The 17,813-nt window shown below is 53.8% G+C and overlaps 1 protein-coding gene across 1 annotated transcript; it reads left to right on the top strand.

Moving 5' to 3' along the window:
- The first annotated feature begins 12,433 nt into the window (after positions 1-12,433).
- On the top strand, positions 12,434-13,859 carry ACTRT2 (actin related protein T2). Its single transcript, XM_084785912.1, has one exon. It carries the CDS (start codon positions 12,621-12,623, stop codon positions 13,752-13,754), a length of 1,134 nt encoding a protein of 377 aa, XP_084642038.1. The 5' UTR covers positions 12,434-12,620; the 3' UTR covers positions 13,755-13,859.
- The last annotated feature ends 3,954 nt before the right edge of the window (positions 13,860-17,813 follow it).

The raw sequence follows: 17,813 nt of genomic DNA, 5'->3' as shown, positions 1-17,813 counted from the left end.
TAAATGGGGAGAGGAAGTCTGAGTCCCAGTCACTGTGCAGCAGTAAGCCATAAGAGGTGCCCGGGAAGTCATGTGACACAGGAATTTCCCTACCTGCTTAGCAGCTTAGCCCCACCCTTGTGACTGAGGTCAACAAACCACTCTGAGGCTATTGCCTCATCTGTGCCTGCTGACCCTACCCATGAAGCTGAGGCAACAATAACCAGATAGAGGGGTCCACCTGGCCATAGCAGAGACATGGTATGAGGGTAGACAGCCACATCCGCACAGTGAGCCACTGGGGACAGTGGGAGCACAGCCTGCATCCTCCACCACCTTCCACCCACAGGCGGATTCCCGACGTGGCTGTGAAAGGTCAGTGAGTCCACAGCCACTTGCCCACAGCCACACTTCCTGTCACATCCGTCACCTCTGTCCTCAGAGGTGCCGCCCGGGATCCCCTGTGAGCAAACCTGGCATTTGGTCATGGGTACCCAGAACAGGTGCCAGCCCAGGTCAGGGCAAGTCACCGCCCTTCATAGAATGAAAAAGGTTTTATGGAACCGACATGGGCCAAGCAGTTGGGGGCTATCTTTGAGAGCTGGAGTCATGACAGGAGTAGGTCTGGCCGCGCGTGGTGGCGCACGCCTTTAATCCCAGCACTCGGGAGGCAGAGGCAGGCGGATCGCTGTGAGTTCGAGGCCAGCCTGGTCTACAAAGTGAGTCCAGGACAGCCAATGCTACACAGAGAAACCCTGTCTCAAAAAAGAGTAGGTCTGTTTGTGATGTGGGAGGTGGGACATTCCACAGAAGCAGCAGTCACATCCACTGCGACAAGGACCTTCCAGGCTGCGGAGTCACCTTGTGGGTTCCAACCCTCCTACCACCACGCCTGCTTTAGTTTGCTCGACCTGAGGGGCCAAGGACAAAGGCCCGGCCACCTGTCCACTTGGCTTTTCCACAGTCCCGCAGGCCACTTGGTTACTCTCCACCCGTCTTTGAGTTCTGATATTTTCTTCTCAGGCTTGAAGTGGTGTCCATCTCCACACAAGGTGTACGCCCAATAGGACACTCAAAGCTCTGCCAACTGGGAATGTCCCTGGCCCCCGTCTAGGTCTGGTTTGAGGGAGGAGAGGGTAGTAGCCTTGCTTTAGCTTACGCTGAGAGCCAAGCCAAGTTTGTAGTTTCAGCTTGCCCTTGTTTCAGGAAGCCAAGGTGTGAGCAGTGGGAGAGAGATTGGCGGGAGAGGGAGGTGGATGCGGGGTTGAGGCCGTCTCTCTGGGCAGTGGCATTGTACCCTCTGGGCTGTCCTGAGCTTCTCTCTAGATAATCCACATTGTCTGAGGGCGGCATCCAAGCTCTGACTTGGTGAGTCTGTCAGCATGCAGTTCTCGATGGGTGGTTTTGGCTTCATCGTTTCTTGGTCAGAGTCTTTGTGCTTACTGGAGGGGAATGCCAGTGGCCATTTTGGAAATACTGTGCCAATACAGACCTGTGGGTAACTCTCTGTATCTGGTTTACACACACACACACACACACACACACACACACACACACACACACACACGCACACACGCACACACGCTCGCGCTATGGGTGTTGTACCTGCTACTACCTGGCTTTCCAGCATCTCTCTCCTGGGAGTCTGGGTGGACAAGAGAATGGAAGCATCCCCCCCCCCATTTTAGGTTGGATCCCTCTGGAGAGCTCCAGGTCTGCCGTAGGAGCAGACCCGTGGAGGATGGTGCAGCCCTGGCAGGACCAGGGGTGGCTACTGTGACTGTCTCTTCCTGTCTCTCTTCAGTGTCACTGTGGAGCCCAAGCCACTGCAGCTGATGAGACTGACTGCGCAGGTATGCATGCAGCAGGCCAAGGAAGCTGGTGACTGTGAATCTCAGATGCTGAGGGTGGAAGTGTCTCACAGTCTCAGGGGAGCTGAGAAGCAAGCCCAACACTGCTTAAGAGGCATGGCCCCTGCACTTCCTAGATCCAGGATCTCATGTACGTGGGCTGGCCGTGGGATCAGCTCTGCCCAGTGGAGTGAGTGTGAGTGTGAGCAGAAGCCTGCACAGTCTTTCGGCGCATTTCTCGTTATGGTGAGCGGGAGGCAGCCAGGATGATGTTCACTGCCCTGGGTTCCAAGAGACTTCCTGGAGACAAGCATGCAGACTCGGTGCATGTGCTGAGATGTGCCTGAAGCTGCAGGCGCCTCCAACCTGCCCCCCACTTTCCGTATCTGTGTTCAAGGAGTCTTAGGCCAGCTGAAAGGCAACTGTTACCAGCAGATTCCCTCAGAAAGAACGCGCCTTAACTGCTCTCCTGGGGGACCCAGAGGTCTGGGAGAAAGAAATTGGTGACAACATGAGGCTGCAACCCAACTCCTGTCCTCTAGGTCGATGGGTGAGCTTCCTCCCCTCTGATGGAGCTGTCTCTGTCGGTCAGCATTTCCCACATTCTCCTTCCTTTAAGGAGGCAGAACCAAGGTGTCTGGGGATGGCAGGTCCCTGGGAGCTGGTGGGAGCCCCAAGCATCTTGTTTCTGGGCGCAGTGTTGTTTCAGAAACTCTCACTTTTCACCCTTCCAAATCCTGGGTCTGCCGTCCTTAGAACGCGCACCCTGACCGATAGAGAACCTCCCTGGGGCCGCTCTGGGGGGAAGTATTGATGCCAGCTTTGCTTATTGAGGCCACTGCCCTCTGCAGTGCACCCCTGGCCTTCCCACCTCACAAAAGCCCCTCCTGAGCCCTGGTCACCCACATTGGCACATACTCTGGAGTGAGATGCTGCCTTTTTTTGGCATCTTACGTTCCTGTGGGTTTTCTTTAAAAGATGACGTCAGGGCCGGGCTTGGTGGCATATGCCTTTAATCCTAGCACTCGGAAGGCAGAGGCAGGCGGATCGCTGTGAGTTCGAGGCCAGCCTGGTCTACAAAGTGAGTCCAGGACAGCCAAGGCTACACAGAGAGACCCTGTCTCAAAAAACCAAACCAAACCAAACTAAAACAAAACAACAAACAAACAAACAAACAAAAACAAAATGACGTCAGGGTGAGGGGAGAGGATTTTGAAAGGCAGTCTGGTCTGGTTGGTGCGGCTTCAGAGATGATTGGGGAGCACAGTGAAGACACCTTGAAAGAGACCTGAGCACCCCAAGGCCTCCTCAAAGAGACATTGGGGGGGGTGCTCCATACAGTCTGACATACATGTTTGTTCACTTGTTAGATAGTTGGTATGTGACTTAAGCAAAGGGCTGGTGATGTTTCCAGAATCTGATGGACAAATATCAGTTTCTGTGACCACTATAACGAGGGACCAGAATGGAGCAGAATGGAACATGGGGATCCCGTGTCTATGTCTAGAGTCCAAGGCTGAAAGCAAGGTCCACACGCACCCCCTGCTCCCCGTCCTCCTCCAAGAATCTGGCTAGGGACCTTTCTGTCTGACTACTGGACACACCTTTGTTTGTAGTCGCACGGTCTGCCCACCTGTGTTGTCACATCTGCCCCTTATGTCTCCTTCCCTTCTTCTGAGGGGGCCAGAGGTGGTGTTTGAGGCCTGTCCGAGTTCAGTATCCCTAATTTTAGCTTACCTAGTTATAACTGCAAAGACCTAATTTACAATAAATTTGTGTTCTGAAATTCTGAGTGCTATAAGTTTGTGTGTTGGGGGCTGGGGGACAGGCCGGAGATACAGTCTGGTCCAGGCAAAGGATGGCCCAGCCTGAGTTTTAGGGGGGCTCACAAGCCTTTGTGTTCAGTCTCTTGGGACCCAAGCCCATTATTCTCGTCTGAGACTAGACAGGAAAGAAACAGGTGGCCTTGGAGATCCCTCCTCTGCTGGTCCTTGGCCAGGCAAGGCAGATCTGGCATCCGGTGAGCTCCTGGCATTTCCCCATGTCTTCCGAGGCAGCAGAACTTGAACACAGTGCAGCCAAGCGAGTGTGGGAGTACTTGCTTCTGCACCCAGCGTCTGACCTCCCTAAGGTCCTCCCAGGCAGTGCACAGTGGGCCAGGGTGCTCCCACCTCCTCTTGGCAGGCTTTGGTCAGGCAGCAACCTCACCGTGGACATGGACAAAAAAAAAAATCCTTCCACCTGGAGCTAGAACTCCACAGCGATGATAAATCTTCCCCTCCTCGTCTCGTGTCTGGCTTTCAGAATCACAGCCTGCCATTTGTAACATGAAAAATGTTGGTGCGCTGGCTGGAAGTGGCAGGCACATGGTAAGACAGTTAGCACTCCTACCTCAGCCTCAAACACAAAGCCTTTTCTTTCTCCAGCTGGAAATGGGTACGGCCTATGAATGCAAAGAGCTCTTTCAACATTAGATTTTAAATTATTTGAATTAAATCTGGAATCCTTCCGGGCCCTGAGCTCTCTCGGTTATTCATCATTGGCTAAGTGTAGAAGTCTGTTCGGTGTCTCCAGGGACTGCCTGACTTCGAAGCCGCATCTGAAAAGCTATAAACTATTTAAAACCCAAAGCGTGGCTGCGTTTGGTTGGAGGAAGCACGTTAACACGCACTCGGTCCAGCTCTTCGGGGAGAGGACCGCTCATTCCGGGGCGCGCTTGCTTACTTTGGCTCTCCTCTGGGTAATCACCGTTAATACACATGAAAACAGACCTCTTCCCCTCAGAGACAGGGTGATGCTTTCCCCTTAGTTAGCAAACATTGATTCCTTTTCTCTCTCCTAGTGTCCTGCCTTGCCCAGAAATTAACAAGCCTGCCCAAGATTCCCCAGTTCTCCCACCCCCAGACCCTGTGGCAGTTCCACACGGGCACCAGCAGGGGGCGGAAAATGCTTTTTGTAACTTAGAGGGTCAGGGCACAGCACCTTTGGGACTAGCCTGGGATCTTGGGTTCTCTATTTCCGGATGCCCCAACCGCACAAACTGGAGGATGGAGGGAAGGAAGGATTTCCCCAGACAGAGCTGGGGTCAGAGGTACAGAGACACCCTGAGCTGAAGGCAGGAAGGGAGGAGTCCCACATACACCACCACTGGGCTGAAGAGTTGAGGGAAGGCCTCTACAGAGCTGAGGCCAGGGAGCCAAGGATACCCCGAGATGTGAAGGGGACTCCAACAGACAGAGCTGGGGCCAGGTGGGCAGGGCTTTCCCTGGACGCTGAGAGGCAAACCCCGCTTTCTTTGTGTCAGGTCACTGGGCAGCAGTAGCATTAGCCATTTAAGTAGTGAGGACATGGAAGACCACTGGGAAATTCTCAGGCACTGTCTAGGTATGTCCCTGCTGGCTGACTAAGCTTACTGGGCATGTACTCTGCAAAGCCATAAGCACTTGCCTCCCGGGGAGTGAGGCACTTGACAGACGGGGGATGGTGTGGGTTGGTGGCAGGGGAGGAAATGAGGGACTCTGGCTGGACTGGAATCACCAAGCTGGGAGTCAGGTGGTCTTATCTCTGTTTTGTAGCCCTGATCTCATAGCTAAACTGACAAATGATAAAAACAATGAGAACACTGGCCTCCACTGAGCTCTCTCTCTCTCTCTCTCTCTGTCTCTCTCTCTCTCTCTCCTCCCCCCCCCCGTGTGTGTGTGTGTGTGTGTGTGTGTGTGTGTGTGTGTATGTGTGTGTGTGTGTGTGTGTGTGTGTGTGTGTGTGGTGTGTCTCTGTCTCTCTCTCTCTCTCCTGCCCCCCACTAAGGTAAGCCAGATTCTACCTGGTGAAGCTTCTCAGTACAGTTCAAACAGCAAGGGGAAAGAGTCCATGGAAGGTGAAGTCCCCTCACCCTCCTCATTGAGCTAAGGTAAGACCTTAACTCCAGCTTCAGTTTAACCAGAGACCTCAGCACTCCTGAGACGCCCAAACCAGGATGCCCACTCACACTGTCTAAGACCACCATGTAACCGGTGCCTGTTGTTTTAGGGTAGTAATCCTGGGAGGAATTACAAAAAGGAAAAAAGTCAGGGAGAGTTGCATTTCCTGCAGCTTTCGAAGGGGTAGTCGTAGCCCAAAAGCATGCTACAGTCTGGCTGTGTTGACCTCTGGAATCCCCAAACATTGGTGTAGGTTTCCAGCCACACATGTCCGTGGGAACGGTCCTCTCTAAGCCTAGCCTGGCAGTGTCCATCCCTGTTGAAAGAGCCCCCTCTCTGGCTGGTATACTTATTTCAAAGTTCTGATAAATTATATGACAATTCCCTAAAAGTGGAAAGGCAGGGTTAACCGCTCAGAGACCAAGCACGGTAAGGGCTTCATATGCTGTGCTGGGGGTTCAGGGGGCTGGAGCGCAGTCAGCCCACTGTGGAGCAGCACCTTCCCCAAGGCTTTTTATTATAGGTGTTCCTGAACCCGGCTGTACACATGCAAAGCTGAGCAACTTTAGGCTCTGTTCTTGCCTGTCCACATGATAGGGAGCCTGGAACTCCTGACTGTCCCCCTGACAGAAGTACTGGGGTGCATGGGGGAGGGGCAGAGCAGCAGGGCCAGTGGTCATCACAGGGCATCTCGGTGGAGGATGGGCAGCCTTAAGGACTCCAGAGAAGTAAGGCCACAGGGGCGGGTGCTACAGGAGCCAAGCTTTCTATACAGGATTGGGTTTCATGAGGGTGTGTGACACACAGCAAGACATGGCCAGCTGGACTGAGGCTGCTTTCTCCAAGAACTGGTAAAGGCCTGCTTCCCTTCGCCTACCCAGAGGAGCATCCTGAGTCCCACGGGGACAGCCGCACCACGTTGGCTCCTCAGTGAGGGCCAAGCTTGTAGTAGGTCCTCCCTCTCCTTGGCCCATGCGGCAGGGGAGACAGGCTGGTTGGCTGAGGTGGTGAGGCCTAACCCCTCCAGTTCCACAAAGGGGTGTGGTCTGGGTATCTTCTTTGACCCCATACGATGAGAGGGACGTTGACGTGTGGAGGGTTATGATGCCGGGCAGACATGGGGTGGGGGGGACCCCAAGGGCTATGGCTTTGAGTTTAAGCTAAAGATAACCAAAGAAAAAGGGATATGGGAGGCAAGAGGAGGCACAGACTTCAGTTACTGGGAAGGAAGGAGGAAGGGGTCCAGATGGAAAGATGGATAGACGGACAGAGGTGGCTCTGCGAATGGGGTCAATAGAAAGATGAATGGAAGGAAATAATGAAGAAATGAGGGAAAGAATGAAACTAAAGGAGAGGGAGAGAAGGAGGGGAGGAAGGACGGGGAGAGGAAGGGAGGAGAGGAGAGGTGTATGCTGGTAGGAAGATGAACATTTGAATGACAAAAGGGGTGGATGGGTGAGTGAGTGGATGGGAAGTAGATAGATGGGTGGGGGTGGGGGTGTGCAGATGGATGGATGAGTGAATAAATGGATGAATGGGTGGATGAGCAGAGGGATGGGTGTGTGTGTAGGTAAGAAGGTGGGTGAAAGGTTAGGTAGATGGATGGGTGGGTGGATGGATGGGTGGGTGGATGGGTGGATGGGTGGGTGGATGGGTGGGTGGGTGGATGGATGGATGGATGGATGGGTGGACGGACAGATGGATGGGTGGGTGGATGGGTGGGTGGATGGATGGATAGATGGATGGGTGGGTAGATGGATGGATAGGTGGGTGGATGGATGGATGGATGGATGGATGGATGGGTGGGTGGGTGAGTGAATGGGTGGCTAGAAGGATGAAAGGGTGGAAGGGTTGGTGGGCAGCCAGGAAGATGGGCAGATGGATAAGTACATTGGTGAATGCCTGGATGACGCCAGTTGTATCTCTGACACTCAGAAGGGCTTAGTTGCCAAGGAAACCACTCTGGGCTCTAGCACATTTGGGAGTACCCAGAGCATGCCTTCTGTGTAGCTATGGACGGCCCCAGACTGACCCCTCAGGCAGCACCGGTCTTACAACGGCAACAGTGTGCATCCTGTCACCTGAAGGGCCACCCTGCTCTGGGCTACTGACATGTGGATCAGTCTCTGCAAAGGGATCTGGCCACCAGATGTTAGGTCGGCACTAATGAGGCCGCCTGCTGGTCATTAACTGGCCGAGGCTCTGGGCACTGCTGAGAGATGGAACCACGGGGGATGGTGGTGAGACAGACAGACAGACAGACAGGTAGGCCTCTCTCAGGGCTCGGGGACCCAGGCGCTTCAAGACCCGCCTGTGGGAAGGCAGGAAGGCTTGGAAGGCACCACTATCCCCTCCTACAGACGAATGCCCAATCCTTCTCAGGTATCCCAGGGCCTTCCTGCCTCCCACCTCCCACCATGACCTTAAAACATGAGGTGGGGTCATGTGGAAGAGGAGACTGTCATAGCTACACAGTAGAGCAGAAACAAGGGCATGTTTGCAGGGTGGAGCGGGAACGGCGGCCTCCAGAGTGAGCACTGGTGAGGGGGATGGCGTTACAGCCAGTTTGTCCATAAACTCGTTCAAGCGATTTATGAGGCTTGGTTGGCTTAGGGTAGAGGCAGCCGACTTGGGCAGCTTCTAATTGGAGCCGGGAGAGGAGAGATGCCCGTGTTAATGGCAAACACACCCTTTCAGTGGCTGCCCCCGAAACTGCTGCCGGCCAGCTACCAAGCGTTTGTCTTACTGACAACACATCCTTTCAGGGACAGGAGGACTCAAGGGTCTCAGCCAGGCTAAGGTACGCACAGTCCTGGACTCAGGGTCACTTCAAGGATTCTAAAAAGGGCACAGGAAGTTCCCAGCACCTGAGAAGTGGACTTTCTGCCCCAGGGCAGTTCCAAGCCAGCCTGGCCCACATTCACAGCCACGGTTCATAAACCCAGCAGCCATGTGATGCCACTCCAAGGGACGCCCTTGGCTCCTCCATGGCAGGGTCTTCAGAATCCTCCAGAATCCTCTGATTATTTGTCTCTTGTTTAGTTAGACACTGGTGTCAAGACAGGATTTTCTGAGCCTGTGTTACGCTCTGAACTGGGCCTGGTCCCCTTTGGACTGCAACAGAAAACCCAGGAAAGAAGATCCTGTCTTATCCCTTCGTCCAGGAATCGCACTGGTGACTCACAAAGGTTGACTCACCATTCCACGTGAACCAAGTCATGGTGTTCCAGGGACCACTCGGCCGGGTGTGAGGAGCTGTGACAGCCACAGCTGTCCTTGGAGAGAGGTGAGGCAGCATCGTCATGTGAAGGCCTCTCCTGGGCTCAGCAGCAAGAATAAAGACACTTAAAATGGGGCCGGGGTGGTTGGTTCTCAGCCTTCCTGATGCTGCCACCCTTTAATACAGTTCATGTTGTGGTGACCCCAGCTGTAACATTATTTCATTGCTCCTGTGATGAGTTGTAAATATCTGAGAATCTAAGGTTCAACGGGCAAGGCAGTAACACCGAGGGACAATACCCTAAGACACCCTGAGTGGCCTCCACATGTACCTACATACATGCACACATGCGTGTGCACATTCACATACACACACACCATGCACACACATACACACATGCTGCACACACATACTGTGTACACACACATGCATCTACCACACACACACTGCACACAAACTGTGCACACATACCGACACACTGCATACTGCAGACACACTGCACAGATACACACACACACACACACCCTGCAGTACACACACACACACACACACACACACACAGAGCAATGCAGAGGATGAGAGAACTGAGACCTGGCAACTTAACTTGGAGGCCATGGCTGGGCAGGGGACAAGGCTGGGCTGCCTGCCTGTACTTGTGGAAGAATCTTCTGGCCCCTGGGACACCGCTATCCTGTGCTGTTGTCTCAGCAGGGTGCCAAGGAGCCTCAGCTTCCCTAAGACACCCACATGAAAGGAATTAATCCACACTTTTGGCCCTACCAGGAGTGCCAACCCCTGTTAGCCCATGGCTACCGAGACATTGCCCAGAGCCTTCTGCCCCAAGCACTGACTCATCCTCTCCTGGCACAGACCATGCTCACATCTAGAGAGCTTTATCGCTCTTCTGGTTTAGCTGGAAAGTCATGGCAGTGCCTGAGATGGGTGTCTGTGATACAGGCAGGATGGAGCCCCAAGTCAGAGTGCCCTACCACCCATCTCAGAGAGGAAGACAGTCCTCAACACGTGGGACTTTTAAGTCTTGGTGATCTAGCGGTAGGAGCAAGTGGGCAGATTGTACAGAGTTGAGTCTAGGTAGAGGATATGGTCAGTTCAATAGTCATGGCCACAGGAGTCCTTTACAAAATCAAAGTCACCTAGCTGGGCACAGTACAGGGTGAGCCTTGCATGAGCTGAGAAGGTCTGTCATCTCCCTGGGCCAATATGGTAGCCACAGGAGGTGATAGAGCTGACATGGTGGACATGGCTTGTGGTACCCACAGGAGGTGATAGAGCTGACATGGTGGACATGGCTTGTGGTACCCACAGGAGGTGATAGAGCTGACATGGTGGACATGGCTTGTGGTACCCACAGGAGGTGATAGAGCTGACATGGTGGACATGGCTTGTGGTACCCACAGGAGGTGATAGAGCTGACATGGTGGACATGGCTTGTGGTACCCACAGGAGGTGATAGAGCTGACATAGTGGACATGGCTTGTGGTACCCACAGGAGGTGATAGAGCTGACACGGTGGACATGGCTTGTGGTACCCACAGGTGCCGATAGAGCTGACATGGTGGACATGGCTTGTGGTACCCACAGGAGGTGATAGAGCTGACACGGTGGACATGGCTTGTGGTACCCACAGGTGCCGATAGAGCTGACATGGTGGACATGGCTTGTGGTACCCACAGGTGCTGATAGAGCTGACATGGTGGACATGGCTTGTGGTACCCACAGGAGGTGATAGAGCTGACATGGTGGACATGGCTTGTGGTACCCACAGGAGGTGATAGAGCTGACATGGTGGACATGGCTTGTGGTACCCACAGGCGGTGATAGAGCTGACATGGTGGACATGGCTTGTGGTACCCACAGGAGGTGATAGAGCTGACACGGTGGACATGGCTTGTGGTACCCACAGGTGCCGATAGAGCTGACATGGTGGACATGGCTTGTGGTACCCACAAGTGCTGATAGAGCTGACATGGTGGACATGGCTTTTGGTACCCACAGGTGCTGATAGAGCTGACATGGTGGACATGGCTTGTGGTACCCACAGGAGGTGATAGAGCTGACATGGTGGACATGGCTTGTGGTACCCACAGGAGGTGATAGAGCTGACATGGTGGACATGGCTTGTGGTACCCACAGGAGGTGATAGAGCTGACATGGTGGACATGGCTTGTGGTACCCACAGGAGGTGATAGAGCTGACATGGTGGACATGGCTTGTGGTACCCACAGGTGCTGATAGAGCTGACATAGTGGACATGGCTTGTGGTACCCACAGGTGCCGATAGAGCTGACATAGTGGACATGGCTTATAGAAGAGTGGCCGTCTCTCTCTGTCCCTTCTGAGCCTCAGCGTGATTTAGGCAAAGCCTCCAGTTATGACACCCGCTGCAAGGTTCAGTGGTGCTCAGAACGCCACATCTTTAGCACACGTTTGCAATTAACTCATGCCAATTAATTCCTGGCACATGTCTACTACAAATCTCCCTGTGAGTCCTCAACCCACTTTCACATTGTGCCTATGTCATGTGTAACACCATGTGTCTGAATGACACAGCCTTGGGATAGCCTTTCTTAGTAATGCCTACTGATGGGTTGCAGGGTCAGTAGGGCACCGAGGGAACCCTGGACATAAAGATCCTAGGGCCTAGGAAGGGTGTGGCACCAGGAAGTGATATTCTGGCAGAATTTTCAGGATGAAGAGCCTAGCTTACATGTGTCTTTGCACATGATGTGGGGTGAAACGGCTGATGAACCCACCTTTCCAAGGCTCCCTCCATCATTAGGCAAAGGGGAGGTGTGGCCAGGCTCAACCGCCATGCTGAGTGCCAGGTAGAGTCTCAGAGCCAGCATGTGCCTCTGTGTATCTCTGAGGGCACAGTCGGTGACCCCCCAGTCACCTTCCCAGTCTTGTTCTGTAGCTTCCCCGTCTTTGTTTACCAGTTTCTGATCATTATCCCATGGGTACAGCTTGACTGTCTTGCGGGTCTGGGGGCACGGGTGTCGCAAGCTCCAGGGGACACCACTGCATGAGCAGATATTGACACGGGCTAGGAATTGCCTTGGGCACTTTAGGGTATACAGAGAGAGAGGAACCTCGACCTGAACTGGACCATGCGGCAGAGAACCAGAGCCAGTTAGAGTGAGGAGACACGTTCCTGAGGGCTTCCTGGAACTGGAATAGTGCATATTCCAAAAAAGGAAAATGTTATGAGGGTCTGCCCAACATTGGCCCTGGGAAGTGGAGTCAGTGCCCTCAGGCTGCCCCTGATGTGAGGTCCCTAGGCGTATCACCCCGGGCTTTTTAGTCTTAGTATTTCACCCTTGAGGGAACACAGCGGTTCAGAGCCACACCGCAGGGCTCTAATACCTACTAAGGACCACTGTTACGTCACTGGATTGTTACATAACCGCCCTTGAAAAGGCATTGCTGGCCAGGGACGCCTGAGAGGAAAGCCAGCCACCTAGGAGGATGGAGGGTTCCCAGGCACTGGGGTCAGTCTGCTAGCTGTGCCTGGGGCACCTCCAGGAACCCTGGAATCCTGTGACCTTCCAGGGAAACCTATTGTGACACAAGCTGGCCCAGGAAGGGTCATCCGGCTGCATTCTGTGTCACAAAGAAGAGATTGCTGCAGACATGTCTAGCCTACAGGGGCTAGATTCTCCTGCTGTGATTTTTGATAATGGATCTGGGCTCTGTAAGGCAGGGCTCTCTGGAGAGATTGGGCCTCGACACGTCACTAGCTCCATTGTGGGATACCCAAAGGTCAAGGTGTCCTCAACTGGAGCCAACCAGAAGGAGTACTTTGTTGGGGAGGAGACCTTGTACAAACAGGAGGCCCTGAGTCTGCACTCCCCCATTGAGCGGGGCCTGGTCAGGGACTGGGATGACGTGGAGAAGCTGTGGCGACACCTCTTCGACTGGGAGCTCGGGGTGAAGCCCAGTGACCAACCGGTGCTCATGACAGAGCCCTCCCTCAACCCCAGGGAGAACCGCGAGAAGACAGCAGAAGTGCTGTTTGAGGCCTTCCACGTGCCTGCCTTCTACCTGTCAGACCAGGCAGTGCTAGCGCTCTATGCCTCTGCCTGCGTCACAGGCCTGGTGGTGGACAGCGGGGACGGGATCACCTGCACCGTCCCTATCTTTGAGGGTTACTCCTTGCCTCATGCAGTCAGCAAACTTCAAGTGGCTGGCAGGGACATCACAGAGCTCCTCACCAGGATCCTCCTGGCCAGTGGGAGAGCCTTTCCATGTCCCCTGGACGAGGCCCTGGTGAATGACATTAAGGAAAAGCTCTGCTACGTGGCCTTGGAGCCCGAGGAGGAACTCTCCCGGCGGGCGGAAGACGTCCTGAGGGAGTACAAGCTGCCGGATGGGAATGTCATCTACATCGGAGACCAGCTGTACCAGGCTCCCGAGGTCCTGTTCTCACCAGACCAGCTGGGCACCCAAGGCCCAGGGCTGGCGCAGATGACATCCAACAGCATAGGCAAGTGTGATGCCGACATACAGAAGACGCTGTTCGGGGAGATCATCTTGTCAGGGGGCACCACGCTGTTCCAGGGGCTGGATGACAGGCTCCTGAAGGACTTGGAGCAGCTGGCTTCCAAGGGGGTTCCCATCAAGATCACGGCACCCCCAGACCGCTGGTTCTCCACATGGATCGGAGCCTCTATCGTCACGTCTCTGAGCAATTTTAAGCAGATGTGGGTCACTGCTGCAGATTTCAAGGAGTTTGGGGCGTCTGTGGTCCAGAGACGGTGTTTCTGAAGGGCTACTCCGTGCTCCTGGTAACCACATTGTCCCTTGCGAGGGAACGCCTGGGAAGTGAGCTCTCCCATGGCTTTAGCACTGTATTCGATTAAAGAAGGCTGGTGAAGCATTTGTGTCAGGCTCGGTTCATTCTCTGAGGTAGCATTGTTCTTGAGGGGTGTGTGTGTGTGTGTGTGTGTGTGTGTGTGTGTGTGTGTGTGTGTGTGTGTGTGTGCGTGTGTGCGCGCGTGCGCATGTGTCCATGTGATCTCAGGTATCCCTTCTCAGGAGCATCCGTACCCTGCTTTCTGAGACACAAGTCTCTCAGTAGACCTGGTTCTTGCTACTTAGGCTAGGCTGGCCGGCCATGGACCCTCCTGTCTCTCCCTCCCCAGCACTGTGTGGCAAGTACTTTACTGACTAAGTCATCTCTCTAGGCCTCTAGCAGAATTCTTTCTACCCTGCCGCGACTCCATCCATGCCCCTTGCTCCTGCCCTTTCTTTTGAGAGAGCCCTGGTGCTGTCCAGCTGCAGAGCTCTGAGGTCAGAGGCCAAAGGCTCCACTCGGTGGTGCCGCCGGGAGTCTGCATCCTAAGGCTCTCAGGTAGGACCTAGGGCTGGTCAGCGGTCAGCAGGAGGCTGAGCAGCAGGTCTAATGCTGGCTTCCAGGTCCTGAGAGCTCAGGGAGGCCTCACCTGGAAGGCCTTGCCAGGCAGGACAGGCTTGTTGGGAGGCCAGTTCTCAACACAGTGTGCAGCCTCTGTGGTCCATGAGTCTGGGAGCAAGTGTCAGCAGTTCAGGGTTCCCTACACCTCTGTGGGTGACCGTGTTTTCTCACTTTCAAGGATCACATTCAAACATTGGAAACAAAGTAAGTGGCTGTCAGTAGAGTCAGGGCTGAACAGCTGACTCATGAAGGGAATTTCCATGTCCACTCGGTGGACTTCTCCCAAAACATAACTGGCAGAGGAATGGAAAATACTTAAAAAGCCTATGACCGCTTGCCCTTCTTCCCTTGCCTTTGTGTGTGTGTGTGTACATGCACAGGTATGTGCTCATGTGTGCAGGTCATGTACGGATACATGCATGTGGAAGCCAGATGCCAATCTTGGGTTAATTTTCCCCAAGGAGCTTGTCCACTTTGCATTCTGAGGCAGAGTCTCCCATCAATTGGCCTGGAGACCACTGCTTAGGCTACACTGGCCAACAGCCCCAGAAATAATCTGCGTCTCCTCCATAGCACTGGGACTACAAATACAGGCCTCCACGTTGGACTTTTAAATTGGTTTTATTATTTTAGATATGCTTATTTGTACATGCGTGAGTGGTTTGTTTGCATGTATGATGGGCAGCACACCTGTGCCCGGTGCAGGAGAAGTCCAGAGTAGGGCCTACATCCCCACAAACTGGAGCTATGGCTATGAGCCACCACTGTGGGACAGAACCTTTCTAAGGAGATGCTACATACTTCTTCTCACTCCAGACAGGGAGTGATGCCACCAACATCCAACTTGGTAAGCCACGAGCTTTATTGGGGTGACATGGGAATGTGGGTGAGGGTTTCCTTACAGGGGTAGAAACGGCTCAAAGGCAGCTACATCACCAAAGCCCATCCCAGCAAGGGCGACAGGCCACAGAAGCTGGAACCTGGACCACACCGCACAGCCTGTAGGCAGCTCAGCAGGTTGGAGGGTGTTTTTTCCCAAGTGACTCAGTTGGTCTAAACCTCTTCCAGGCGGATGAGCTGGTTTTGTTCTTCCAGGCAGATGAGCTGGTCTTAAGATCCTTCTAGCAGCTTTTCATCTAAGGGTGACTCTCTGGAAGTCAGGGGAGGCGGCACTGACATGGGCAGAGCCGGGACACCCCTCCCCACCTGACCCCCACTACGCGGCTATTGAATCTGGTCAGTTTCAGGGACTTCCTGAAGCTGTTTGAGTTGTTTCCTTTCCTGCTTAAGAAGCTTCCTGTAGGATGGTATGTTCACTCTCAGAGGAAACTATAAATCAAACATTGAACCCACGTCCACTGGAAGGGTAGCTGTGCTCTTAACTGCTGAGCCATCTCACTAGTTCCTTGTGTCTGACATTTTATGTGGATGCTGGGAACTAAATTTGAGTGCTCATACTTGTGTATAAATAACTTTACCGACTGAGCGATCTTCATAGCAGCCCCACCCGACACCATTTTTTTAAAGAGAAAACTGTGGTGTCCTCCCAGGCATAGGTAAACCGGTGCTCATCTATACAGGGGCCAGCCATCTTAAAAGGAGCTCTCTAACGACAAGTGGAAAGCCACAAAAAGTGACTTGTAGGACCAATATAGTAATTGGCCGTTCTCGTGAATAAGCCCCATGTGGTCTTCCATGGACACACAGGAGCAAGACAGTATTTGGAACGTGAGGAGGTTGTTCCATGTGTGGACAGTGTCTGCTGCCCTGCATTCTACAGTGTGCCTGCCCTGCCTTGGACTTTGGCTTGAAGCACTTTCCCGGTCTCAAAGGCTCCTCTAGAGGACTGCTAATGGAACTCTCAGAGGCCCAGACTCCGAAGCCCAGACATTTACGTAAGGATGTGTGGCCAAGATGTCCCTCACACTCCATCACCCATGGGGCATCTCACAGCACAACCACCACCTGAATATCACTGCCTTTACTTACCTGTCTGTGCCGTTGGGTCTGCTTAAATCCAACATAACCTAAAACCACCGTGTCAATGCAGATGACAAAACGTAACCAAGCAGCCTCTGCTTCCTCAGGGATGCAGAACAGACCCGGGGGCAACGTTCAGCATGTTTAAAGGACAGAGCAAGGGGAGAGGGGTGGGTGGGCTGGAGCACCGTCCAATCATGTTTTGACACGAGGGAGTTTCCGTCCCTCAGGATAGGAGTGGGGTTCCTGGGCCTTAGAACATGAACCTAATCCACCCTGTCCAGCAGGATGGAGAAGTTTTGTCCTTGAAGTGACTGGACTCAGACAACTGTCTCCTTACAAGTTGTCCCTGAGGTGTCTGAACTCCAGACAACCGTTTCCTTACAACAGAATCCGTTCGGCTACTGGGAAGTCCCCAGCTCCCCTAGGGCCTGGGACCTTGAACGTAAGTTTTTCCCTATGACTAAATGGAGGCTGAAAACGAAGTGAGGGTACTCAGAACCAAGTTTCCTTTGCTTGTCCGTCTGCAACAGCCTCAAGCTGCTCTTGGGCTCTAAGGCTGGGGCCGGATCCCTCACTGATACCTCCGTGACACTCTGAGATCTCAACATTCAGTTCAGGTCTGGAAGGGGATGGAGACAGGCCGGGTGCCCCTGCCTATCTGAGGATGATGGCGGCTGATATTCGGGACAGTCTGCCAGTGGGCATACAAGGGTGCTGCAGGAGGACACAGCAGCACACAGAGAAGACGAAGCCTGGAGCCTCCAGAAGGAGCGTGGCAGATGACTTCAGACCTCAGCCTTTGCGTGGTGAGGAGATTCTGATGTGTGAAGCTGCCCGGTGGTGGCCCTCCATCATGGCAGCCAGGGAGGCTACCCTCCGCCCTCAGAGGCCCCGTTCTCCCAGGCTACCCGCAGCACTCCCTCGCCTACCCGTCATTTCACCCACCCACTCATGTCGCTGCTCGCATCATCACCTCACAAGCACTCGAAGGAAGGAAGCCGACCTGTTCAAAGTGCCCCTCCGGGAAGCAGAAGATGGGGAAGAGTAACCCAGGAGGTCAGGGGCAAGACTGGCTGACCATGCGGTGATAGAATTAAGATCTGGCAAGGGCAGAGCAGGAATCCCATGTCCCTCGGGTGGTCCCCAGCTCTTTCCTGTGTAGTGCAGGCACACCTGGCGGGCGGGGTTGCAGTTTCAGACTCTGCACACCTGTGAGGACCAGATGCTGTCCAGATGTGTGCTGTGAGAACCAAAGAGCCCCAGGTGTAAAGTTCTTCTGGCCCTGGGCCCTGGCCTCCTAAGAAGTTTTAACATACCAATGGGATGTTCCTGGGGGCAGAAGATCCATGTGAGAGAGAGAGAGATGGTGTACCCACCAGGGAGCTGGCCAGAGTGTGAATCTGAGCAGCCAGCTGTTCTGTCCTCTG

This window comes from Acomys minous (genome assembly GCF_964271855.1).
Source record: "Acomys minous genome assembly, chromosome: 6".
NCBI classification, from domain to species: Eukaryota; Metazoa; Chordata; class Mammalia; order Rodentia; family Muridae; genus Acomys; species Acomys minous.
Note: the sequence above shows the minus strand (reverse complement) of the source record. Positions and strands in the feature narration are given on the sequence as shown.

What these genes read in the sequence shown, in the direction of transcription:
- ACTRT2 (XM_084785912.1), top strand. Translation starts at nt 12,621, where the DNA reads ATGTCTAGCCTACAGGGGCTAGATTCTCCTGCTGTGATTTTTGATAAT.